Source organism: Mobula hypostoma, chromosome 1, assembly GCF_963921235.1.
Source record: "Mobula hypostoma chromosome 1, sMobHyp1.1, whole genome shotgun sequence".
Classification (NCBI taxonomy): Eukaryota; Metazoa; Chordata; class Chondrichthyes; order Myliobatiformes; family Myliobatidae; genus Mobula; species Mobula hypostoma.
This window is the reverse complement of record NC_086097.1, coordinates 173320689-173347458: the sequence shown is the minus strand read 5'-3', so window position 1 is coordinate 173347458 and position 26770 is coordinate 173320689. Positions and strand designations below refer to the sequence as shown.

Here is a 26770-nt window from a genome sequence, read left to right as displayed (position 1 = left end):
TTAATCAGGGATATTGTTTTTGAAGCAGATCCCATTGGTGTGAGAAAGACTGTTCCAACTAGCTAGGAATTACAGCGGTGAAAACTGCTTGCTGATTTGGTTAATGGTATATGCAGAGGCATACACTGAAGATCTTTATATTGAGGCAGGAACTTGGAGTGACAAAATCGAAGTAGGCTTGTAGTCCACTGCCACTCTGGATACTGTTGAGTGGTCAGTTTGTTTATATCTGGAATTTCTGGCTTGCAAGATGGAAATTCCTGACACTGCAGCCCCCTTAAATATGTTCAGCTGCACTCTGAATCACAGAATCTTCCTTTACTGAATGACTTAGTTTGTGATAATGCTGGAAGCTTTGATTTTATGCCAGTATGGCATGTACACCATAAATGTTCTTTTTTTAAAGCTATTATTTAGTACATTGTTTCTTAAACAAACTGACAAGAAATCATTGTGGAAAAATAGAGATTGAATTATAAAAAATAAATAGTTTGTTACATTAAAAGCCTTTGTTTGTTTCTGGTACAATGCTATTTGAGGCACATGCCAAGCTTAATTATGCCTTTGAACCAGTGGTTTATTGATCCAAGGTTGTTTATTTTGGATTTAAAACTCTCTTGTAATGTTACAGATGTTTAATTTTTTTGAAGATTTGTGGCAGTAAAGCTAGTTACTGTACTGATGTGTTGTGTTTGTTCAAAATGTGCCTTACCAGTGTCTGTTCCAAAAAAATCTGGTACTAAAGGTCATAACAGCTCATCGCACTGTTGTGCACATGTTAACAGTTTGCTGTTTTAAATCTTAGTAATACTTCACTTGTCAACACATTTACTGCATAAACAATTTATACCTAATAATGTATCCAGTATCTCATTGTTGATTAATAACAATTTTTCCAGATTGAACAAGACATGTCGTAATGATTCAAAACCATCATTCCCTAGACAGTGCACGTTCCTATTCCATCTCCTGGTAGTTATCGAAATGGTATTTCTGGTCTGCTTGTTGCTACACCAGCTGCAATTTATTACAACAAAATATCAACTTATTTTCATCCTCATTCAAAATTGTGTTTTGTTACCACTTTACGGGAACCACCTAATGGAAACTATAAAAATAATTTTTATGGAAGGCAGTTGAACTTCACTTAAGGCTACCTACTTGCTTCACGGCACTGGAGTAATTCTGGGAAATGCAGCCTGAGCAGTTTAATGCCTGTATGAACAGCCAGACTTACCACTTGTCCTGCTGAGCACCTTAAAGCATTTGAAAGGACAACAGCAAACTTTTGATGATACAAAGTAGGTACCTACAAACTATAGCCAGAAGAGTTGGTGAGTAATAGCTCGCTCAGCTTTGTGTACAAAGATACAGTTCGACCCCCAGCTTTGGGAAATAAGTCGTTCCATGACCCTCTAAAAAGATCAGCAATACTAATGCGGACATAGCTGTTTGCAGATGCTGGTAACTGGAGAAACAGAAAAGTCCTGGAGGAATTCATTTGACAAGGCAGCATCTATGGAAGGAAATGGATAGTCAACGTTACAGATTGAGTTGTTCCAGTCAACCAAAAGCGTCGACTGTCCATCAAAAACACCTGTTTTTTATGTACATAAATGTTCATTCTCTCTTACAATTCAGCCTCAGATGTTCGTAAATCTTTTGCTTCTCTTTATTCTTATTTCAAGCTCTGTGTTCCAATCAAATTCTATAACACTTGCTCTGCATTGTTCATGGCATTATGAGTAGTCAAACAAAGATATGGCATGAAAGTAGACCCTTTGGTGCACCAAACCACAGGCACCATCAACCCATTTTATTTGAACTGGAGTTATTCTGTCTGCTTTTTGATGTTAATTTCCTTTGTGCAACTATTAAATAGGGACAAAACTTGTCACTGATTGGGATGGGTGGCACAGCTGCTGCACAGTTTCACCAGGTTTCACCCTGATCTCCAATTATCTCCATATGGACCATTAGACCATAAGACATATGAGCAGAGTGTGTTGTTGTGTTGTGTGTGTTGCTTGGATTTCCAGCACCTTCAGATTTTCTCTTGTTTGACATATGAGCAGAAATAGGTTTGCAGATGATATGAGGATAGATACAGGGGCAGGTAGTTTTGAGGAAGTAGAGAAGGTACAGAAGGACAGATTAGGAGAATGGGCAAAGAAATGGCAGATGGTGCACAGTGTCGGGAAGTTTATGGCCATACACTTTGGTAGAAGAAATGAAAGAGATGGCTATTTTCTAAATGGAGAGGAAATACAAACAGAGGTGCAGAGGGACTTGGGAGTCCCTGTGCAGGATTCCCCAAAGGTTAGTTTGTAGATTGAGACTGTTGTGGGGAGGAAGGCAAATGCAAGATCAGCATTCATTTCAAAAGGATTAGAATATAAAAGAAAGGATATAATATTGAGACTTGATAAAGCACTGTTGTGACCTCACTTGGAGTATTGTGAGCTTTGGGCTGCTTATCTTAGAAGGGATGTACTGAAACTGGAGAGGGTTTAAAGAAGGTTCAGGAAAATGATTCCAGGATTGAACGGCTTGTCGTATGAAGAGTGTTTGATGGCTCTGGGCTTGTATTTGCAGGAGATCGGAAGAATGAAGGGTAACCTCCTTGAAACCTATCGAATGGTGAAAGGCCTTGTGGACGTGGAGAGGATATTTTCTATGGTGAAAGAGTCTAAGACCAGAGGACACAGCCTCCGAATAGAGGATTTAGAACAGAGATGAGGAATTTCTTTAGCCAGAGAGTGGTGAATCTGTGGAATTCTTTGCCACAGACAGCTGTGGAGGCCAAGTCTTCATGTGTTTTTAAGACAGAGGTTAATAGATTCTTGATTGGTCAGGGCATGAAGGGATACGGGAAGCGGCAGGGGATTAGGGCTGAGAGGAAAATTGGATCAGCCATGATGAAATAGTTGAGCAGATGATGGGCCAAATGCCCTAATTCTGCTCCTATATTTTATGGTTTATATCTTCTGAGCCTTCCGAATTGATCTCAGTACTGCAGCCATTGTTGTTCTTCCATCATCCTTGCTAGTGTCCCCTTTCAATCAACATTGGCCAACATCTCTCTCATACCTCTGCAATTCCCGTTACTCCACTGTGATACTAATATATCTGACTTTAACTTCTCCTTCTCAAATGGCAGGGTGAATTATATCATATTATGATCACTGCCTCCAAAGGGTTCTTTTCCCTTGAGTTTCCAAATCAATTCTGGTTTATGACACAACACCGAATCCAGAATAGTTGATCCCCTAGTGGGCTCAAGCGTAGCTGCTCTAAAAAGCCACCTTTTAGCATTCTACAAATCCTCTCTATTGGGAACCAGTACTTCGCATATTTTCCCAATCTACCTGCATATTAAAATTTCCCCATGACTATCATAATATTGCACTTTTAACATGCCTTTTCTATCTCTTGTTGTAATTTGTACCCCACATCCTGTCTACTGTTTGGAGGTCTGTATATAACTCCCATCACTGTCTTTTTACCCTTGCAGTTTCTTACGCACAAGCATCTACATCTTCTAATCTTTTGTTACCTCTTTCTAAGGATTTGATATCATTTTTTTACCAACAGAGTTATGCCACGCCCTCTGCCTACCTGCTTGTCCTTTTGATACAATGTGTATCCTTGGATATTAAGCTCCCAACTATAATCTTCTTTCAGCCATGACTCAATGATACACACAATGTCATCCTTGCCAATCTCTAACTGCAACATAAGATCAGCTATCCTATTTCATGTACTGTATGCATTCAAGTATAACACCTTCAGAGCTGTATTCATCACCCTTTTTAATATTGCCCTGCTGTTACACTGCAGCTCATCCCATATCATCTTCCTGACTACAGAAGCTCTATGACTGTTTATTAAATCTATCCATACTATCCTTTGACCTTAACAGTCACATAGTTACAGATACTGATTGCAACGCTTCAACGGTAAACCTGACCATCTTCCTCAGGTACAAGTTAGTCAAATGACAAGTTATTCTTGAGACTCCTTCTTATATACCCTCTCGAGTGCGCAGGGCGTGGTGGGGCTTAACGCTCAATCCTGATTGGATCTGAATTGCCTATTCCTGATTGGTTACTTTGAATTGGCCTTATTTTTTTTAGGCCAAACCCTCTTTTGTGATGTGTGGTCCCAGGCTGGAGCTATCGCTACACTCTTAGAACCTACATTTAGGTCCCCCAGACACTCCATCTCTAGAGATTCCTTCATCTTTCTCTTGTAGGCACTCTTCCTTGTCAAGGTTGTTGACCACATCAAACCTTGGTCTATATGAACATGGTAAGCAGTGATCAGCGATCCTTGTTCAGTGCCAACGTTCTTGATGCTGGAGAGGTAGTGATAGGGGACAGAGAAACAGTGGATAAACCTAATAAGTATTTTGAGTCAGTCTTCATTGTGGAAGACATGCGCAGAATGCCGGATATATGAAACTGTCAGGGGCAGAAGTGAGTGTGTTTGCGATTTCTAAGTCAAAGGTGCTTGGGAAGCTGAAAAGTCTGAAGGTAGATAAGTCATCTGGACCAGATGGATTATACCCCAGGGTTCTGAAAGAAGTAGCTGAAGAGAATGTGGAGGCATTAATGATGATCTTTCAAGAATTGCTAGATTTTGGAATGGCTCTGGCGGACCGGAAAATTACAAATGCCACATAACTCTAAGAAAGAAGAGAGGTTGAAGAAAGGAAATTATAGGCCAGTTAGCCTGACATCAGTGGTTGGCAAGATGTTGGAGTCTGTTATTAAGGATGATGTTTCAGGTACTTGGAGGCACTTGACAAATAGGCCAAGGTCCGAATGGTTTTCTAAGGGGGAAATCTCTTGGAATTCTTTGAAATAACTGCCAGGATATGTAAAGGAGACTCAGTGGATGTTGTTTATTTGGATTTTCAGAAGAAGGTGCAGTCCATGAGGCTGCTTTACAGGATAAGAACCTATGGTATTAAAAGAATGGAACTAACATGGATAGAAAATTGGCTGACTAACAAGAGGGTGAGAGTTGGAATAAAGCAGGCCTTTTCTAGTTGGCTGCTGGTGACTAGTGGAGTGCTTCAGGGGTTAGTATTAGGACCCCCTCTTCTTTTCAGATTGTATGTCAGTGATTTGGATGATGGAATTGATGGGTTTGTGGCCAAGTATGCATGTGATATGAAGATAGATGAGGAAGCAGGATGTCTGCAGAAGGACAGATTGGAGGAATGAGCAAAGAAGTGGCAGGTGGAATATTGTACCCTCACTTAATGCTGAGGATGTGGTCCTTGGAGACAGAGCACTATGTAAACGAGCGTTATGCGGGCTCATTGTAACGTTACGTAAATGGACATGTGTGCCTGATTTTTAAAAAATCAAACCTGAGATATACACATTATTTCATGGAATAACAAACACGTAAATAGGTTTAACCTGTACATCAGTAGAATAGCAACAGCGCAGCAGCAGCGGGGGAAGCAGGTGGTGGTAACGTCTTAGAGGAGGGACCAGGCTGTAGGTCCTCCTAAAACCTTGGCTTCTTCGTCAAGTTGGCATTGAGATTTAATTGCCTTTTCTTAAGTTTCCTCTCATGAAGCAGTTCTCGGTAGCAGGAAATCCTGTTGAGCACACCTCTCTTTGCCTTATTGCTTTGCTTCCATTCAGGGTCATTATCGATGAACTGGTTCATGATCTGTGTAATTGTGGTGATGCTGGTGCTGAGGAATTTTGTGATGAGAGTTTCTTGCCTGTGTTTCCTCCTCTACATCCATGTCCTCAGATTCACCCAGGATGCGTTGCTCTGCCAATTCTCGAAGCACTTTAAGGCTCTCACCATGAGAATGCAGTAACTCTTTAAAAGCATCATCATTAACATCCTCTAATCCCGCTTCATTGGCCAGTTCACTGATCTTGGATGATTAGTTCCACCTGAAATCCTAGGACGTTGTTGTATGTTTCTGGCCATAGCTTCTTTCAGAATCCGTTCATGCAGTTTGAAGTTACTTCATCCCAGACTGCTGTGATATTGTCTGCAGCTTTCATGGCATTATAGTTTTTCCAAAATTGCCTGACGGATTGTTTGTCTTGACCTTTAGTTTCTTCTTTAAATTGCTTGAATTCATAACAAAGGTAGTAGGCTTTAAAATTCGATATTACTCCTTGATCTATTGGTTGGAGTAATGAAGTGGTGTTGGGTGGAAGGTAAACCACTTCTACAGGAGTGCAGGTCTGAAGTGTGTCAAGATTCTCAGGGTGGCCTGGAGCATTATCAGCACCAAGAATGCTTTAGGTTCAAGATCATGCTCCTCACAATACTGCTTCACTGTTGGACAAAAATGTGAAACAAACCAATTTTGGAAAACATCAATTGACACCCAGGCTTTCTTGTTTGATTTCCAAATCACTGGTAGACTTGACTTTAAAATGCCTTTCATTACTCGTGGTGTTTCAGAGTGAGGCTTTAACTTAAAGTAACCTTTAGCATTGCCTCCTAGCAAGAGAGTTAACCTGTCCTTTGCAATCTTGAATACAGATGCATGTCTCTTTTCTTGGAAGATGGAAGTACTAGAAGGCATTCTTTTCCAAAATATTGAAGATGAGCTCGGGAGGATAATTGTCCTTTTCGACTATGGCCTTCGGTGGTGCAGGAAAACCCTGGGCTGCCTTGCTGTCTGCACTGGCCATCTTACCAGAGATACATATGCTATGGAGGTTACTGTGCTTTTAAATTTACCAAACTAACCTCTGCTGGCTGTGAATGTTACCGACATATCTTCTTCTTCTTGAATATGATGCAAGATGCTTCTTGCCTTTTCCATTATTATCAGCTGGCTTAGGGGCGTGTTTCATTGTGTTTGGTCTTCCAACCATATATTTAGTCTATCTTCCATTTTTTCAAACAAATGGCTTCTTGAATGGCTATTTTCATTGATGATAATTTTGAGATTGTCATTACAGAAACTTTTATCTTGTCTGCATTTTTTATAATTGTTCTGATTGTCAATGTAGCCAATTTCAAAGAGGCCTCAACATCAACCTTACACTCACCAGCTTCTAAATGCTGTATCACTTTCAGTTTCACATCCATGTTAATAATTTTCCTAGACATCTTAGATGTACTACTCTTACTGGAAGTTACAGTGGTTTTCTGGACATTATGGGTGAAGAAAATGGAATAAATTGACGGGGGAACAAGAATGGTTACACAAGTGGGGGGCGGGGAGAAGCACAGCATGAACTAATACGTGATTGGCTGTGAGTGGCTCAGAGCTGATGTATAGCACTCTCACTGGCTGATTGAATTTTTACTGTAAGAGTGGCTGCTCTTGGGAAGTTTTAAGTGTTGTTTAGAATGAGTTTTTGTCATCTTTAAAATTTTCAGTAAAGAATTGAATAACCATGTTGTAATGAATCAGCGTTATGCGGGGCCTGATTGTATAAGGAAGAGCATGGCCATGCACATTGCAGAAATAATAAAGGCAAGGACTATTTTCTAAATAGGAAGAAAATTAAAAAATCAGTGGTGCAAAAGGACTTGGGAGTCCTCATGCAGGATTCACTAAAGGTGAACTTACAGATTGAGTCTGTGGTAAGGAAGGCACATGAAATGTTAGCATTCATTGTGAGAGAACTAGAACACGTAAAGAAAGATGTAATGGAAAGGCTTTATAAAGCATTGGTCAGACCGCAGTTGGAGTATTTTGAGCAATTTTGGGCCTCTTATCTAAGAAAACGTGCTGACTTCAGAGATGGCCCAGAGGAGGTTCATGAGAATGATCCCAGGAATGAAACGTTTAACATATGAGGAGTGTTTGATGGCTCTGTACTTACTGGAGTTTAGAAGGATGGGGGGATCTCACAGAAACCTATCAAATATTGAAAGGCGAAGATAGATTAGTTGTGGAAAGGCTGTTTCCTATAGTGTGGGAATCTTTGACCAGAGGGCACAGCCTCAGAATAGAATGACATCCATTTAGAACAGAGATGAGAAAAAATTTGTTTAGTCAGAGGATGGTGAATCTGTGCAGAAGCAGCTGATGACTGAGCACTCTCTTCTGAATCACTGGCCAAAGTCAGGATCTAGTATGTTGGTGTTGATTTTGTAAGATGTTGCCTGGAAATTAAATTGTGCATCATCATGAATTTGGCTGCCTTGCTGCTCAGTGGAAAATTAAAGACGACCAAAAGTCAAGGACTTAACTCATGATTGTCATTTTCTACAATTACTGTATTGTAACACATGGAGGACCCAAGATGTAGAAGATGCATCCTCCACACTTCTGGACCTTCCTTTGCATTAGAATGGTCCAAATTGTATGCTGGATGGTTCTGAAGGAGGAGGATTTCATGCAACCTTTAGGGCCAGCTTCTACATGCTGTTTAAAAGGGGATTGGGTTGAACAGGTTTCAGTCCAGCACTCAGAGCCTAACTTTAAAAGGACGGTCCCTTTAATATTTTTACTTTGAAAAGTGGGCCCCATTATCTGTCCACTTCTGGCCAACAGCACAGACTTCCTCTCCCCAGATCATCCCCAACAAGCTTGCATTAAATTCCAAACAACATACATCAAAGTTGCTGGTGAACGCAGCAGGCCAAGCAGCATCTATAGGAAGAGGCGCAGTCGACGTTTCAGGCCGAGACCCTTCGTCAGGACTAACTGAAGGAAGAGTGAGTAAGGGATTTGAAAGCTGGAGGGGGAGGGGGAGATGCAAAATGATAGGAGAAGACAGGAGGGGGAGGGATAGAGCCGAGAGCTGGACAGGTGATAGGCAAAAGGGGATACGAGAGGATCATGGGACAGGAGGCCTAGGGAGAAAGACGGGGGGGGGGTGACCCAGAGGATGGGCAAGAGGTATATTTAGAGGGACAGAGGGAGAAAAAGGAGAGTGAGAGAAAGAATGTGTGCATAAAAATGAGTAACAGCTGGGGTACGAGGGGGAGGTGGGGCCTAGCGGAAGTTAGAGAAGTCAATGTTCATGCCATCAGGTTGGAGGCTACCCAAACATTAAATTCCAAACATTACTTTTCTCAACCCACCAATCAACTTTTCCCAATCTCTGCCGCTAGCTCCCTCCCCATCGACTGATTCACTTGACCATCCCCACCAAACATTTTCACACATTCCTCTTACGTCTACAATCAGTCTCCACCCTGACCAATTCACTCCCCCTTTCTACCCTGATCCCCTTTTCCTGGGCTTATTCCCCAGCACTCCATGCAACTTATTACAGCCCTAGACATCTTACTGCTTACTTGATTATCTGTGTCATCTTGGCTTTGGTGCATTGCAAAAGGGAATGCTTCACTGTATGTAAAGTACAGGAAGCTAGAATCAAACAGAGCCCTTGAGGATTATAAAGAAGCCTGAAAAGATCTCATGAAGGGAATTAGGAAAGCCAGGAGGGGCTATGAAATGTCATTGGCAAGTAGGATAAAAGAGAATCCAAAGGCATTCTAGACATACATCAGGAGCAAGAGGCTAACTAAGGAAAGGGTGGCACCGCTCAACGATAAAGGGAGAAATGCTTGCTTGGATGTGGAGTATATAGGTGAGGTCATTAATGAGTACTTTAAATCAGTATTTACCAAGGAAAAGGACATGGAGGATAGGGAGATCAGTGCCGAGAGTATTAATATGCTAAGACATTTTAAAGTAAAGAAGGAGGTAGTTTTGGGTCTCTTAAAGAGCATTAAGGTGGATAAGTTCTCAGGGCCTGATGGGCTACAGTCCAGGTTATCGAAAGAGGTAAATGAAAAGATTGCTAGGGCCTATCTCTTTGTTCTCTCTAGCCACAGGCAAATAGCTAATTTAATTTCACTGTTCAAGACGGAAACCAAGGATAATCCTGGAAACTATAGACTGGTGAGTCTCGCATCAGTGGTAGGGAAGTTACTGGAGAGAATTCATAGGGATAGGATTTATGAGCATTTGGTAAACTATGGCCTGATTAGTGAAAGCCGGCATGGCTTTGTGCGGGGCAAGTCGTGTCTTACTAACTTGATTGAGTTTTTTGATGAAGTGATGAGGGTGAGTGATGAAGGTTGAGCTGTGGATGTTTTCTACATGGGTTGAGGTAAGGTATTTGACAATGTCCTTCATGGAAGACTTATTCAGAAGATTAGGATGCATGGGATCTATGGTGAGTTGGCCGCTTGGAGTCAGAACTGGCTTGTCCATAGAAGATAGAGGGCAGTGATCAAAGGCAGTTATTCCAGCTGGAGGTCTGTCATTAGTGATATTCCACAGGGCTCTGTACTGGGACCTCTGCTGTTTACGATGTATGTAAATGACCTGAATGAAAATGTAGATGAGTTGGTTAGTAAGATAGGATGATATGAAGATTGGTTGGGTTGTGGATAATGTGAAAGACTAGCAAAAAATACATGAGATGTAGACTACTGCAGATATAGTTGGAGAAATGTCAGATGGAGATTAATCCGGACAAATGTGAAGTGTTGCACTTAGGTAAGTCAAATGTAAAGAGACAGTACACTGTTAAGGTGAAGTCCTTTCACAGTGTTGATGTGCAGAGGGATCCTAGGGGCCAAGTGCACAGCCCCCTGGAAGTGTCTATACAGGTTGATAGAGTGGTTAAGAAACATATGGCGTGCTTGGCTTTATTAGCCAAGGCATTGAGTCCAAAAATCAGGAAGTTATTTTGCAGCTTTTAAGTTCTGGTCACCACTTCAAAGGTTCATTTATTGTCAAAGTATGTATGCAGAGTACAACTCTGAAATTTATCTGCACCAGATAGCCATAGAATACAGAAAACTATATAAGTAGTTAAAAGAAAGATATCAATACCCCGCACAAAAAGGAAAGAAATAAAAACTCACAAACTCCAAACACACCAAACCCCAAACACACCCAACCCCTCCCTCACACAAAAACTAACAGATCACCCAAACTCCCAGCCCGTCAATTGGCAACAAGAAAGAAAGAATAGGCGAGAACACGAAAATAAAACAGAAATGAAAGGGGCCAATGTGAATTACAGGTAGTTTGAACTACATTCCAATCCATGTATGTCAGAATTTTGATAAAATCTCCAAGAGCATCAGGGCCCAGCGGCCCCTCCAAGCAGCAACTTGAACCGTCGGCCATTCCGAGGGGAGCAACTCGAACTAGTGGCCCCTCCGACGATAGCAACTTAAACCAGTGGCCACTCTGATGGCAGCAATTCAAATCAGCAAATTATAGGAAGAATGTCAAGATTCTGGAAAGTGAGCTGAAGTGGTTTACCAGGATGCTGCCTGGAATAGAGGGCCTGTGCTATAATGACAGGTTGGACAAATGAGTTGTTTTCTATGGAGCATTGGAGGCTAAGGGGAGATCTGATAGATTTTTTTTAAGTTATGAGAGTAGACAATATCTTTTTCCCAGGGTTGAAATGCCTAATACCAAAAGGCCTCCATTTAGTCGAGTGGGGTAATTTTAAAGGAGATATGAGAGGCAAGTTGTTTTTTACACAGTGTTACTGAATGCACTGTCAGGGGTGGTGGTAGAGGTAGATACATTTGGAGTATTTAAGAGGTGTTTAGATAAGCACACAGATATGAGGAAAATGGAGGAATGTGGACATTATATCGGCAGAAGGGACTAGTTTAATTGCCCATTTGATTACTAATTTATCTGGTTCAATACAACATTGTGAGCACAAAGTGCCTATTCCTGTGCTATACTGTTCTATATTCTGTGTTCTACATGTTCTAGAGCTGTATCATTGGCAGCTAATCCTTTGTAGCTTGTTAAATTTCATAACTGTGGTATGATGACAGACGTTTTATGTAGGTGTTATACACCACGATCCTTTAACCTACCTCTGCAGGCCATTGAAATTGTAACCTTGAATTTACTGTATATTGGAATTGAAATTCAATATACAGTAAATTCAGGTTTACAACTTCATAAATGCAGTGTAACACTTTAAAAGTACTTCCCTGGAACATCAAGACTTCCTTTTCCTCTCAAAGTAGGTATTTACCTTTGAAGCATTCATTTATGTGCTTATATACTGAAATATTTACATGTCCTTTAATCCTAACTTGGCTTTAGATTTGCTGATTTGTTTGTTGAATAGGTTTAGTATTTTGAACAAACTTCTGATATAATGCTATAGTAGAAGAATTGTTCACTAATTAAAACTTGTTCTGGTGTGGACAGTTGGTACAATACAGTAACTCTTTGCCATAGTTTATACACTTATCTTGTTCAAAAACCAGTATCTAATTGATCTAATTCAACATATTGTGTTGTCTTTCAGCTGGAGGTACAGTCATGTTGTGTGTTCCTTCCGAATGAGAGCCTACCATCACCGAGTACAATTGTGGCTGGTGACATACCTGGGACAGTGAGGAATTGGTACCATACTGAAGAAAGCATGCCTGGCACTTTGGTTATCTGCTTGCCCCAGATAAAAGTGATCAGTGCAGGCCATAAATACATGGAACCTCTACAGGGGATCCCTTTTGTAATTTCAAGGCCCATTCTTGAAGAAGGTAAGCTCCATTTCTGTTCCGGCTCTGCTCTCTTTCTGCCATTTGCTTGCAGAATTTTGAGTAGACAGTGTGGGTAATGAACAACTTGTGTCATGCCAAGAGGTATTTGTACATTCTGCTGTTCTTTAAACTAAGTGTTTTGTGGTGTAGAAGCTCCTTCCGTGAAGCCAGTTGCTCATGAATCACAAACCAAAACATGGTGGTTTAAAAAAATCCAAAATACTTTTGAAAATTTAAAATAAAAACAGAAAATGCTTGAAATTGTTGATCAATGTCTCTGGAGAGAGTAACAAAGTTCATATTTCTGGTTGATGACTAAACAAAGAATGTTAGGAAATCAGGATGTCTTAAGTTGTAGAAAAGGAAAAGGGTTTGAGAGAACGAAGGGAATGTTCATGAAAAGAAGATAGCTGTTTTTTTTGGCTGAGAGAAAATAAGAAAAGAACTAATGAGATTGATAGACAGCCAACAAATGTCTACTTTATAAGGAAATATAAGAAGGTTTGTTAATTGCAGGTGATCTGCATGATGGAGATATAAATTGAGGGAGATGAATTAAGAGGAGACTCAAAAGCTCTTTTGGAACTGTAAAATACAAAAGACTGCAATTTTTGGAAGTGTGAAACAAAATTCTATAAGTTACCATTAGGTCAGGCAGTATCTGTGGAGAGGTTAAAACTGAAATAGCATTGCAGGTTCATGACCTTCTATCAGAACTGGCCACTTTCAACACAACTGGAAGGGCTGGTTAGCTGAAGATGTTGACATAAATGTTAAGGTCTGAGGACTGTAATGTGTCCAGATGGATGATGAAATGCAGTTCCTTGAGCTGATATCGGACATCGTTTGAATAATGTAGGCCAGTGGTCCCCAACCACCGGGCCATGGACCGGTACCGGGCCACAAAGAAATGATATGAGTCATCTGCACCTTTCCTCATTCCCTGTCACGCACTGTCGAACTTGAACATAGGGTTGCCAACTGTCCCGTATTTGCCGGGACATACCGTATATTGGGCTAAATTGGTTTGTCCCGTATTTCCCCCGCTAAGGTAGAGCATTCCTGTGAAACCTTCTGTGCCGAAATGGCGTGAAGCAAAGAAGCAATTACCATTAATTTATATGGGAAAAATTTTTGAGCATTCCTAGACCCAAAAAATAACCTAACAAATCATACAGAATAACACATAAAACTGAAAATAACACCAACATATAGTAAAAGCAGGAATGATGTGATAAATACACAGCCTATATAAAGTAGAAATAAAGTATGTACAGTGTACTCGGGAAGATGAAGGCAAAACCGATTCGTGGAAAAAAATCGGCACGTACGCGCATGCGCACATCACACCTGCGCAGTCACGCATGCGCACACAGGTGCCCACGCAAGGCTTCATGATCATGATAGTCTTTCCTGGGGTAAAGTGTCCTGGGATTTGACTGCTACTTTTGTCCCTTATTTGGGAGTAAGAAAGTTGGCAACCCTAACTGTAAAAGACATGTTGAGGTGAGTTTAACCCTACTTGAACACCACCCCAGTCGGCCGGTCCGCAAGAATATTGTCAATATTAAACTGGTCCGCGGTGCAAAAAATGGTTGGGGACCCCTGATGTAGATGGACAAAGACGGAGGCTTGGATTGGGGGTACATAGATTCTTTTTTATTAAGAAGGTGAATAGTTACTTAAGATAAGTGGCAATGCAATTTGTAGCTGCATTCAAGGCAGCAGGTACATTATTGAATGGATGAGAATGTTCAAGGAGCCTACTGTTGCTTTGAATTTGTATGCACATGTGTATAGGTTTTACACTGATCGGTATACATTATTTTAGGCATCTGTTAGTCTCATGAGAGCATGGATTTAGGCCTTGGAAAGTTTCCAGGGCGCAGGCCTGGGCAAGGTTGTATGGAAGACGAGCAGTTGTCCATGCTGCGTTTCCCCTCTCCATGCCACCGATGTTGTCCAAGGGAAGGGCATTAGGACCCATACAGCTTGGCACTGGTGTCGTCGCAGAGCAATGTGTGGTTAAGTGCCTTGCTCAAGGACACACACGCTGCCTCAGCCAAGGCTCGAACTAGCAACCTTCAAATCACTAGACGAACACCTTAACCACTTGACTACGTGCCAACATACATTATAAAATAGTTATAACACCATAATAACAGGAACAGAGTTCAGCTATTTGGCCCATTGAGCCTGCTTCTTTATTTCATTATGGCTGATCCATTTTCCTGCCCACATCTTGTAACCTTTCGCACCATGACTAATCAAGAACTTATTAACTTCCTTCTTAAATGCATCCAATGACATAGCCTGTGTTCACAGCCGCCTATGGCAAAGAATTTAACAGGTTCATCACCCTGTGGCTACAGAAATTCCTCCTCATCTCCATTCTGAATGAACACTCCTCTATTTTGAGGCTGTGCCCCCTGGTCCTAGACTCCGCCACTATAGGAAACATTCCCTCCACATCCACTCTATCTAGGCCTTTGAACATTCGATAGGTTTCAATGAAATTCTTCTAAATTCCAGTGAGTATAGGCCCAGAGCCATCAAATGCTCCTCATGTAATAATCCTATCGTTCCTGGATTCATTCTAATAAACCTCCTTGAAAACTCTTCCAGTGTCAGCACATTCTTTCTTAGATGAAAGCCCCAAACTGCTCACAATACTTCAAGTGAGGCCTCGCCAGTGCCATATAAAGCATTACATCCTTGCTTTAGATTCTTGTCCTTGCAAGATAGCATTTGCCTTTTTCACCAGTGAATCAACCTGCAAATTAACCTTTAGCAAATCCAAATTGAGAACTCTCAAGTCCCTTTGTACCTCGGATTTTTGAATTTTCTCCCCATTTAGAAAATAGTCTATACTTTTACTCCTTGTATCAAAGTGCATGACCATATACACCCTGATGCTGTATTTCATCTGCCTTTTCTTTTCCCATTCTCCTAATCTGTCTTTCTGCAGCCTCCCTGCTTCTTCAACACAACCTGCCGCTCCTCCTGTCTTCGTATCATCTGCAAACTTGGCCACAAAGCCTTCAGTTCATCAACCAAATTATTGATATGCAAAGTAAAAAGAAGCAGTCTCAATGTCGATTCCTCTGGAACACCACTAGTCACTGATAGACAATCACAAAAGGCTATTTTTATTCCCACTCTTTGTCTCCTGCCAATCTGTCAATGCTGATTCCTTGCTAGTATCTTTACAGTAATGCCACCTTATCTTTTAAACTGCCTCATGTGTGGCAACTTGTCAAAAGCCATCTGAAATGTAAGTACATAATATCTGGTGATTATCCTCCGCCTGTCCTGCTTGTTATTTTCTCAAAGAATTCCAATAGGTTTGTCAGGCAAGATTTTTCCTTAAGGAATCCATGCTGACTTTGGCTTATATTATGTGTGTCCAAGTACCCCAAACCTCATCCTTAAAAATTGACTCCAATATCTCCCCAATCACTGGCCTATAATTCCATTTCTTCTGTCTCCCTTCCTTCTAGAAAAGTGGAGTGACAACTACAATTTTCCATTGCTATGGAAGTTTGCCAGAATCTTGTGATTCTTGAAAGATCATCACTAATTTTTCCACTATCTCTTTGGCTACCTCTTTCAGAACCTGTGGTTTAGTCCACCTGGTCCCGCTAACTCAGGCCCTTCAGCTTCCCAAGCGCCTTCTCCCAAGCAATAGCAACTGTGTTCACATCTGTCCCCTGATATTCTCGAATTTCCAGCATACTGCTGGTGCCTTCCAGTGAAGACTAATGAAAAATACTTATACAGTTTGTTAGCCATTTCGTCCCATACAGTTTGTCCTCCCATAATAACTTTGATATTATTGGCTAGCTTACCTTCGTATTTCATTCTTTCCCTCTTCATAGCTTTTTTAGTCGTCTTCTGTTGGTTTTTAAAATCTTTTCAATCCTCTTAACTTCCCACTAATTTATGTTCTCTTATATGCCCTTTCTTTTGCTTTTATGTTGTCTATGACTTCTCCTGTCAGCCATGGTTGTATCATCCTGCCTTTAGAATACTTCTCCCTGCGCCTTCCGAATTGCTCCCAGAAATTCCAGCCCTTGCTGCTCTGTATTCTTCCAATCAACTTTGGTTAGCTCCTCTCTCTCATGCCTCTGTAATTCCCTTTACCTCACTGTAATTTGACTTTAGCCTTGCCCTCTGAAATTGCAGGGTGAATTCTATCAAATTCTGAGCTCAGTCTCCTTGGGGTTGCTTTGCGTTAAGCTTTAATGAAATCTAGTTCATCCAATCTTGAATTGCTGTTCCCCTAGTGGAGTCAGCTACAAGCTTCTCTAAAAAGCCATCTTGTGGGCATTTTACAGATTCTCTGTCTTGGGATCCAGCGCCAACCAGATTTTCCCAATCTATAAATTGAAATCCCATGACTTTTGTAACGTTGCTCTTTTGACATGCCTTTTATACCTCCCATTGTAACTTGTACCCAACATCCTGGCTACTGTTCAGTAGTTTGTTTATAATGACCATCAGGCTCTTTTTACCCTTGCATGTTCTTAACTCTACCAACAAAGATTCTACATCTTCTGATTCTATGTTACCTCTTTCTAAGAATTTGATTTCATTTTTTACCAAGAGCCACCCCTCCCCTTCTTCCTACCTGCCAGTCCTTCTGAAACAATGTGTGTCCTTAGATGTTAAGCTCCCAACTGTAATCTTCTTTCGGCCTTGACTCACTGTTGCCCACAATGTCATACCTGTCAAGCTGTAAATGCGCTACAAGATCATCTGCCATATTACATATACCTTGTGCATTCAAATATAACACCTTAAATCCTGCATCCTTTTTGAATTTGTTCTCCTGTTACACTGCAACTTGTTCCATAGACTGCAATGTCCTCTGGCTGTCCTTCCTGACAGTCTCATTACACACTGCCTCTGGTTGTATACCAGCTACCCTATCCTCAGCCTTATCCCCCTGCCAAATTAGTTTAAACTCTTTGAAATAGTTCCAGCAAACCTGTCCGTAAGAATATCTGTCCCCCTTACATTCAGGGGTAACCCATCTCTTTTGTACCCTTCTCTAGAAGAAATCGCAGTGATCCAGAAATCTGAAACTCTGCTCCCTACACCAGTTATTCAGCCACGCATTCAAATGCCAAGTTATCCTATTTTTACCCTCACTGACGCACAACACAGACAGCAGTCCAGAGTTATGATTGACTAAAAGTAGGAAACAAACATAGTTCCATTTGAGGTGGGGTACTAAATTACACATTACTGGCATAAGATAGAGTGTACAGATATGACGATCTATACGAAGCAGAGATACTAAGATATTTGATTACTAATTTAATTGGTTCAGCACAACATTGTAGGCCAAGTGGCCTGTTCCTGTGCTATGCCATTTCATATTCTACGTTCTGTTGTAGGGAACACAAAATCTCTTCACCTATACATTAAATAGAAAATGAACATGTTGCAAGATGTGATAGATAACAAACATATGCAATGGAAGAAGACAATGACAATAAAGAAAAGTAAATAAGAAATCAGAGCAAGAATAACCTATATGGTTCTTCGTGAGTGTTCCTCCGTGACATTGGAGGAGAAACTTCACCCTATCATTAGGCACTTATCTGACAGCCTTATTCCCCTAGCATTGTGGCCATCCCTTACCTCTGAAACCTTTTCCTGTCCCTGCATTATGCAAGCTAATCATCCTTAACTTCCATCCTGACCATGACCTGCCCTAATCTTCCAGAGCTGGTTATCCATTAGATTAATCTCCCAATCCCTTCCCTGAGACCCATGACAGGGCTTTGATGTCCCACACACCGTCCACTTTGGACCTTCTGTGACAACAACCAATCTAAACTTGCAATTGGCCTAAGTTGTGATGCTGAACATATTTTTGAAACCAAAACTTGTCTTCAAATCTAAATATATACTTCATGGTTGTTACCAACTTCATGAAGACCTGTGTGGAGAAGTGTGTGCCTTCAAAAACATGCTGGACATACACAAAGCTAATGAGCTCAAGGCCGTTTATGCATCCTTTGAAAGGACAAATGCAACTAGGCCTGTGCGAATCCCTGCAGCATCTGGTGACCCTGTGAGTCTTGACGTCAGAACATCTTGCAAGATGTCAAGTCTCTGATGGTGTACCGAGTAGGTCACTGGAAATCTGTGCCAACCAAATGGCTGGAGTGTTCAAGGACATCTGTCTCTCATTGCTGCAGTCAGATATTTCCACCTGCTTCAAAAGAGTGACAATGATACCAGTCCCCAAGAAGAGCAGGGTGAGCTGCCTCAACGATTATTGCCCAGTTGCCCTCACATTTACTGTAATGAGTGACTTTGAGAGGTTAGTCAGGGCCAGAATCAACTCCTACCAAAGCAAGGGCCTGGACCCACTGCTATTTGCCTATCACCACAATAGGTCTATAGCAGATGCAATCTCACTGGCTGTCCACTTGGCCTTAGATCATCTGGACAATAGCAATATGTACATCAGGCTGCTCTTTATTGATGATAGCACAGTATTCAACATGATAATCCCCTCAGTTCTAATCAGCAGTCTCTAAAATCTGGGCCTCTCTAAATCCCTCTGCAACTGAACCTTGACTTCCTCACTGGAAGACCACAGTCTGTGTGGATCAGAAATAAAATCTCTCCTCACTGACAATTGACACTGGTGCAAATTAAGGATGCGTTCTTAGGTTTCAATAGGTACATTTAAAGTCAGAGAAATGTATACAATATACATCCTGAAATTCTTTTTCTTCGCAAACATCCATGTAAGCAAAGGAGTGCTTCAACAATGAATGACAGTTAAATGTTAGAACCCCAAAGCCCCCCCCCCAGCTCCCCCACCCACAAGCAGCAGGAAAGCGATGACCCCCCCTCCCCTACCAGCATAAAAGCATCGGCACCCTCTACTGAGCGCTCATGCATGCAGCAAAGCATCAGTAAAGACACATACTTGCAGTACCCCAAAGACTACTTGTTCACCCGGTAATTCGACATACCACTGTGTGTGTGTGTGTGTGTGTGTGTGTGTGTGTGTCTTTCTCTCTCTCACACACACACACACACACACACACACACACACACGCACACACACATATAACTACCCATTCCAAAACACCCTCTTCTTAACCCAGGCCCTTCGTAGAATCTCCGCCTTGCTCTTGAATCGAAGGAATCTAAGTACAATGGAGTGTGGTTTACCTTCTCTGTCTTCGGGAGACTGCTGGACAAGCGACTGGTGCGCCCTTTCAAATTCAATCTCCGTAGTCTGAGGAATCTCCAGCACTTCCCGCAGCAGCTTGTCTACAAAGTGCATCATCGACAATCCCTCTGCTCCTTCGGGAACATTATAAATCCTGATATTTTTCTGTCGCGATCTTTCCTCCTGGTCAAGCAATTTACTTTCATGTTGATTTAATATTTTCACCGTCTTACTTAGTATCTGTTCCATGTTTTGCACGTGATCTTCCATCTTCTCAATTCGAGTCTCTGCCACTGCTATTTTCTCATTGACGTTGGCGAGCTCTGACTTTATATCATTGAGTTGCTGCTTTATTTCTTTTTGGACTTCCCTTATCTCTTCCAAACCCTTTATCATATTTGCCGCTTCGCCTGCACTAGGCCCAGTGTCAGCCTCGCCACCACGCGCACGTGTAGGAGAGCCGCGTGCTGTACCACTCTCTTCCATCAGCTCCGCAGTGGTGCTTTTTTTTATCTCCATTCTTTCTCCCCATTCCTGCCCCCCTCATCAATTCAGATATTTTCGAAAGATCTTATATTTGATGGATTAACGGGGCAATATATGTGTTTTTCCGAAAGAGCTGTTGATTTAAGCTGCCATTCTGAAGGATGACGTCACTGGAACCCCATGGTCTTACTTTCTGAGGGTATTTCACATTTAAAGATGTCTTGTAGAGCATTGTGTATCCCACTCCAATAGTTCTTGATAATGGGGCATTCCCAGAAGATATGATAATAGTTTGCATTTTGATTTCCACAATTTCCCCAGCAAACAGGGAGGTTACTATCATAATGGGATTCTGAGAGGGTGTAATAAAATATCTTATCAAGTTTTTCCACCTGAACTCCCTCCATTTCTGTGAACTGGTACACTTCCATTGATATCTCCATATTATTGTCCATTCTTCCTCATATTATTATCCTTCCTTCTCCCATTTTGTTTTAATGTATGAAGTTGAATGTGTTTTAAGATGTGACAAACCCTTATACAGGCTTGAAATTATTCTACTACTGTACCGTTATCTGAATTATATGCTTTTCTAAATAGCTCTATCAAACATGTACTTGCCTTGGTTACATTTTTAACCGTCCTATTAACATACTGAAAAAGGAGTGAGAGAGAGAAAGAATCTGTATATAAATAATTAATACACTCAGGTTGGAGGAACAACACCTTATATTCCGTCTGGGTAGCCCCCAACCTGATGGCATGAACATTGACTTCTCAAACTTCCGCTAATGCCCCACCTCTCCCTCGTACCCCATCCATTATTTATTTATATACACACATTCTTTCTCTCACTCTCCTTTTTCTCCCTCTGTCCCTCTCACTATGCCCCTTGCCCATCCGCTGGGTTTTCCCCCCTCCCCCTTTTCTTTCTCCCTGGGCCTCCTGTCCCATGATCCTCTCATATCCCTTTTGCCAATCACCTGTCCAGCTCTTGGCTTCATCCCTCCCCCTCCTGTCTTCTCCTATCATTTTGGATCTCCTCTCCCCCTCCCACTTTCAAATCTCTTACTAGCTCTTCTTTCAATTAGTCCTGACGAAGGGTCTCGGCCCGAAACGTCGACTGTACCTCTTCCTAGAGATGCTGCCTGGCCTGCTGTGTTCACCAGCAACTTTGATGAATCATTGAGTAGACTTGAATTTAGTTTCCAAATAGTATTCTTTGGTTGCAGGTCAAAATCAACAGATAAATATATAGGTGCATGGTCACTTACGTCTATTGTTCCAATTCCACAGGTGTTTATTTTGGCTTTATCTTTTCCAAATGTTATGAAATAGTCTATTCTTGTATATACAGAATGGGGTGCAGAATAATGAGTGTAATCCCTTCTATTGGGGAAAAGACCCGTCCATATATCAATTAGACCAACATCCTCAAAAAGAGTGTTAACTTTCTTATGTAAGGAACACACAAATGTGTGTTGCTTGAATTTCCAGCATCTGCAGAATTCCTCATGTTTGCGTTCTTATGTAAGGACTTTGTTTCATAAGTTTTTCTATTGGAAGAGTCTAACTTTGGTTGTAATTGTAAATTTAAGTCACCCCCACATATCAAGAGATCTACTGTTTCCGTTACCATAATATTAGTAATTTTCTGGAAGAAACTAATATCACTTACTGGGGGTGCGTATATATTCAATAAGATCACTGGATTTCAGTCTATATTCCCCCTTACCAGAATATATCTGCCCTCCTTATCTCCCATTTCGAATACTTTTTCAAAATTTAGCTTGCTTGAGATGAGAGTAGCAACTCCTCTTCTATGTCCTGATTTATATGAGGAGAAAAACAAATTAGTGAAGCCCATTCTCTTTAATTTTCCATGCTCATTATCACTTAAGTGAGTTTCCTGTAAATATACTACATGGGCTTGTTCTTTTTGCATTTTTGATAGAATTTTACTGTGTTTGATTGGATTTAACAGCCCATTGACATTAAAAGAAATGAATTTTACTTTGTCCTTAGCTATGTGTATTTATCTGTTAGTATATCATTGAAATTTGCAAAATATAACTTAATCGATCTACTCCCTGAACAAATAAGAACCAAGAAACGTGAATAATGAAAAAAAGGTAATGAAGGTGTGATTCCAAGGCTGGGGTCTCTAGATGACCCTGCGTTGAGCTAGAGGAAATGTCTAGCTATGAGGGATAGCCCCTCCTACCTGTGAGTTGAGGGCCCCCGCTGCAGTACCTATAAAAGTAAGTAAAAAAAAATCTATGTCCATTACACAGAAATGATTTCCCTGTGTATTCATCCCATATACATATTCTCATTTAGGTGGGGAAGAAGGAGTGAATGAATGAGTAAGAAAAATTGAGTAATATAAGATCCACATTATAATACGTATTTCTTGAGATAGGTATATCACCGCCTATTTTTGCATCCGTTTCGTTTATCAGCACTTCTAAAGTTAGCCACTGTGTTCATGTTTGTAGTCGCCTCTTCTACTGTCTGATATAGCTGTATCTCTGCTTCGTAAAATACTCTCAGTTTAGCAGGGTACGGGGTTTGGAATTTAATCTTTTCTTGCTTTAATATTCGTTTCGCTTCGGAATATTCCTTCCGTTTCTGTAGGACCGCCAGGGGGTAATCATGATCGAAGTATATTAACTTCCTGTTCCAAAACACCCTCTTCTTACCCCAGGCCCTTCGTAGAATCTCCACCTTGCTCTTGAATCGAAGGAATCTGAGTACTATTGAGCGTGGCTTACTTTCTCCGTCTCCCGGAGGCCTCCGGACGAGTGCACGATGCGCCCTCTCAATTTCAATCTCCATAGTCGGAGGAATCTCCAGCACTCCCTGCAGCAACTTTTCTACAAACTCCGTCATCGACAATCCCTCTGCTCCTTCGGGAACATTATAAATCCTGATATTTTTCCATCACGATCTTCCCTCCTGGTCAAGCAGTTTACTTTCCTGTTGATCTAATATTTTTATCATCTTACTTAGTATCCGTTCCACATTTTGCACGCGATCTTTCACCTTCTCAATTTGAGTCTCTGCCACCGCTATTTTCTGATTGACGTTGGCGAGCTCTGACTTGATATCATTGAGTTGCCATTTTATATCTTTTTGGACTTCCCTTATCTCTTCCAAAATCCTTATCATATTTGCCACTTCACTTGAACGAGGCCCAGTGTCAGCTTCACCACCACGTGCGCGTGTAAGAGAGCCGCGCATTGCACCTCTCTCTTCCATAGGCTCCGCAGTGATGCTTTTACTATCTCCATTCTTTTTCCCCATTCTTGCCCCCCTTATCAATTCAGATATTTTCAGAAGATCTTATACTTGATGGATTAACGGGGCAAAATATGGGGCTCTTGATTTAAGCTGCCATTCTGGATGATGACGTCACCGGAACCTTATGTATATTTCTTACTGTAATTTACTATTATTATGTATTCTAATGTACTGCTGCCACAAAACAACAAATTTCATGACAAACAAGGGAGAATCTGCAAATGCTGGAAATTCAAGCAACATACATAAAGTGCTGGAGGAACTCAGCAGGCCAGGCAGTATCTATGGAAAAGAGTGCAGTCGACATTTCAGGCTGAGACCCTTCATCAGTACAATATGAAGAGATTTCATAATAAATAAATTCGTGACAATTGTAATGATTTTAAACCTGATTCAAATTCGGATTTATTTCCTTCAAGTTGTGGCTTGAGACTTACATTGATGATTATGTTTGTTTTTGCGTACAGCTTCCTGCATCAGTGTATTTTCATCCCAGTCATATTTGAAATTCCATTCTCTAGAGAATTTGGTCAGTTTGGTTAGGATTCTTTTACTTTATAATGTCCTAGGACCTACAAAGAGACACGTCATTGTTAGATTTAGTAACAAACAATGAACCATCATTTGTAAAGATGCGTGAACTTTTCCCTAACAGTGATGGTATGATCACTATCGATGTGGTCTTCAAAAAGAAGGAAAATGAAGATTTTAGCATTAGCAAGAGTAACCTCACCATGGTGAGTGAGTTCAGAATCATATAAGAAAATCTATTTATATTGTCCTGAAGAAGGATCTCAGCCAGAAACATCAACTCTTAATTCTTTTCTATTAATGCTGCCTGGCCTGCTGAGTTCCTCCAGCTAATTGTATGTGTTGTTTTCTATTTATAGTAGTTTGTTAGTGGGAAGTCAGGGATTGCGGGAGGTTAGCGTGCATTACAGGGAATTCCAGAACTAAGTTTCCAATTATGCAGAACTCAATTTTTCCCTGAGGGTTAAGAGCACAGCTTGCCAGAAGAAAATGCCATGTGTAGATAATTTTAAAAGCAAAAAAAACCTCTACCACATATTTTGGTGAGTGGGAGAGATATAAAGAACAGTAATAGGTCATAATTGGGGACATACCCTCAAGATTTTGGGGAATATATTTAGGACAGAGGTGAGGAGAAAATCCTCTTTCCAGGGAGGATCTGCTCAGGGAAGCTGTAGAGGCTATCTCATTAAATATATTTAAAACACAGAAAGATAAATTTTTACTTGGCAATGGAATTAAGAAGTTATGGGGAAAAGGCAGGTAGGTGGAGCTGAATACACGGCCTAATTAACCATGGCGGAGTAGGCTCGATGACCTAGATGGCTACTCCTGCTCCTATTTCTTATTTTCTTATGTAAAAGAAGTCATAAGAGGTACAAGAAAAATGGGAATATTACAAGGGATATTAAAATCTATACCAACACAATTTATAATTGAGAAGCGGTAAGTAGTAAAGCTGGACCTTTGCAAGCAAACAGTGATAAAATTGCAATTGAAAATCGGGGAAGTCCAACATTTCAATAATTAATATGCACCATGATTTGCAGCTAAGAATGGAATATTGTGTCAAAGACCCAAAAATATGTTACTGAATTGTGGTGGAGACTTATCCAATTTAACATAAGGAAACAAATGAAGAAAACAATGGTATAAGAACGGCAAAGCCCCAGAATCAGAATAAAGAAAATAGATGAGAACATTATCAAAGTTTTAATTATAATCTTGCAAAATTCTATCAATATAGGAAGCATTAATTATATTGGAAAATCAGACCAATTTGATTACATTAAAAATAATACCTTATTTTTCTTAAAAATGTCACTAGATTTTAAGAAAAATAAGAGGAAAGCAAGTGAATCATGAAGTAGTAAAGCTAATATCTGTCATTCAGAGAGAGTCAACAAAGGTTTAAATTGCAGAAGAGAATAAATGGCACAGTAGATGATATAGCAGATTTGCATGAACGCTGTGATATCTGGCAGAGCTTTGGACGTGGGAAATATTTTTTGTCTAGTATTTACATAGGGTTCAAAAGAATACTTAAGTGATTTGTCTTGGCAGTTGTAGCTAAATTTGCTCAGGAAATTGACCGCAGTTATTGATCTGCTTCTAAAAATGACGAAGCCCTAGAAGATTGGAATTAGGCTTAATGTACATTTGGAAGAGTAGGCAAGATGTGACATTGGTCTTTTGCATGGATTGTGATACAATTGTTTCTGTTCACTAGATACAAATTGATTTAGAAGGAGGAATAGAAAGCCACATTTCCATTTTACCAGCAGTATATGGAAGATAGTACAATGTAGATGAAAGTATTAAGCTTCGAATTAAGCATCATAAATTGGACAGGAAAACTCTGGCAGGTGGATTTCAATGCTGGAAATATTGATGTGTCTGATTTTAAAACATGAAAAATGGAATATTTTCTAAAGCCTGAAAAAAATTACGGACAGTGAACATACAATACTTCAGTTGTTGCCTACATAAAAAAGTGTCATGGTAAGAAAATAATAAAATAAAACCATAAGACATAGTGGCAAAATTAAGCCATTAGACCCATAGATCTGCTCCATCATTCAATCATGGCATGTTTATTTTCTCTCTCAACACCATTATCCTGCCTTCTCATAACTTTAGATGCCCTTACTTATCAAGAACTATCAACCTCTGTTTTAAATATACCCAGTGAATTGGCTTCCACAGCCATCTCTGGCAATAAGTTCCACAGATTCACCATCCTCTGAATATAGAAATTTCTCATCTCTATTTTAAAGGGATGTTCCTACATTCTGAGGCTGTGCCATCTGGTCCTAGACTCCCCCACCATACTCTTCACCTCCATTCTACCTAGGCCTTTCAATATTTGATAGGTTTTATTGAGATCCCTCCCTCATTCTTTTAAACTTCAGTGAATACAGGCCAAGAACCATCAAACGCTCCTTATACGTTAACCCTTTCATTCTTATGAACCTCCTCTGGACATTCTCCAATGTCAGCTCATCTTTTTTTAGGTATGCGGCCCTAAAACTGCTCACAATACTCCAAGTGTGCTTTGACCAATGCCTTATAAAATCTTTCTTTTCTATTTTGGTCTTCTTGACTTGAATGCTAATGTTGCATTTGTCTTCTGTACTACCGAGTCAAGCTACAAGTTAACCTTTAGGGAATCCTGCTCTAGGATTCCCATGACCCTTTGCATCTCTGATCCTGAATTTTCTCTCTTTTTAGAAAATAGTCTATGCCTTT

The 26770-nt window shown here is 40.6% G+C and overlaps 1 protein-coding gene across 4 annotated transcripts in view; it reads left to right on the top strand.

Moving 5' to 3' along the window:
• LOC134352539 (intermembrane lipid transfer protein VPS13B-like) overlaps positions 1 to 26770 on the top strand; it is a 1085891-nt gene that overhangs the window by 626653 nt on the left and 432468 nt on the right. For all 4 annotated transcript variants that reach the window (XM_063059809.1, XM_063059800.1, XM_063059806.1 and 1 more), the window contains exon 23: positions 12264 to 12498. In XM_063059809.1, coding sequence (XP_062915879.1) covers positions 12264 to 12498 — 235 coding nt within the window. The remainder of the gene's footprint in view (positions 1 to 12263; positions 12499 to 26770) is intronic.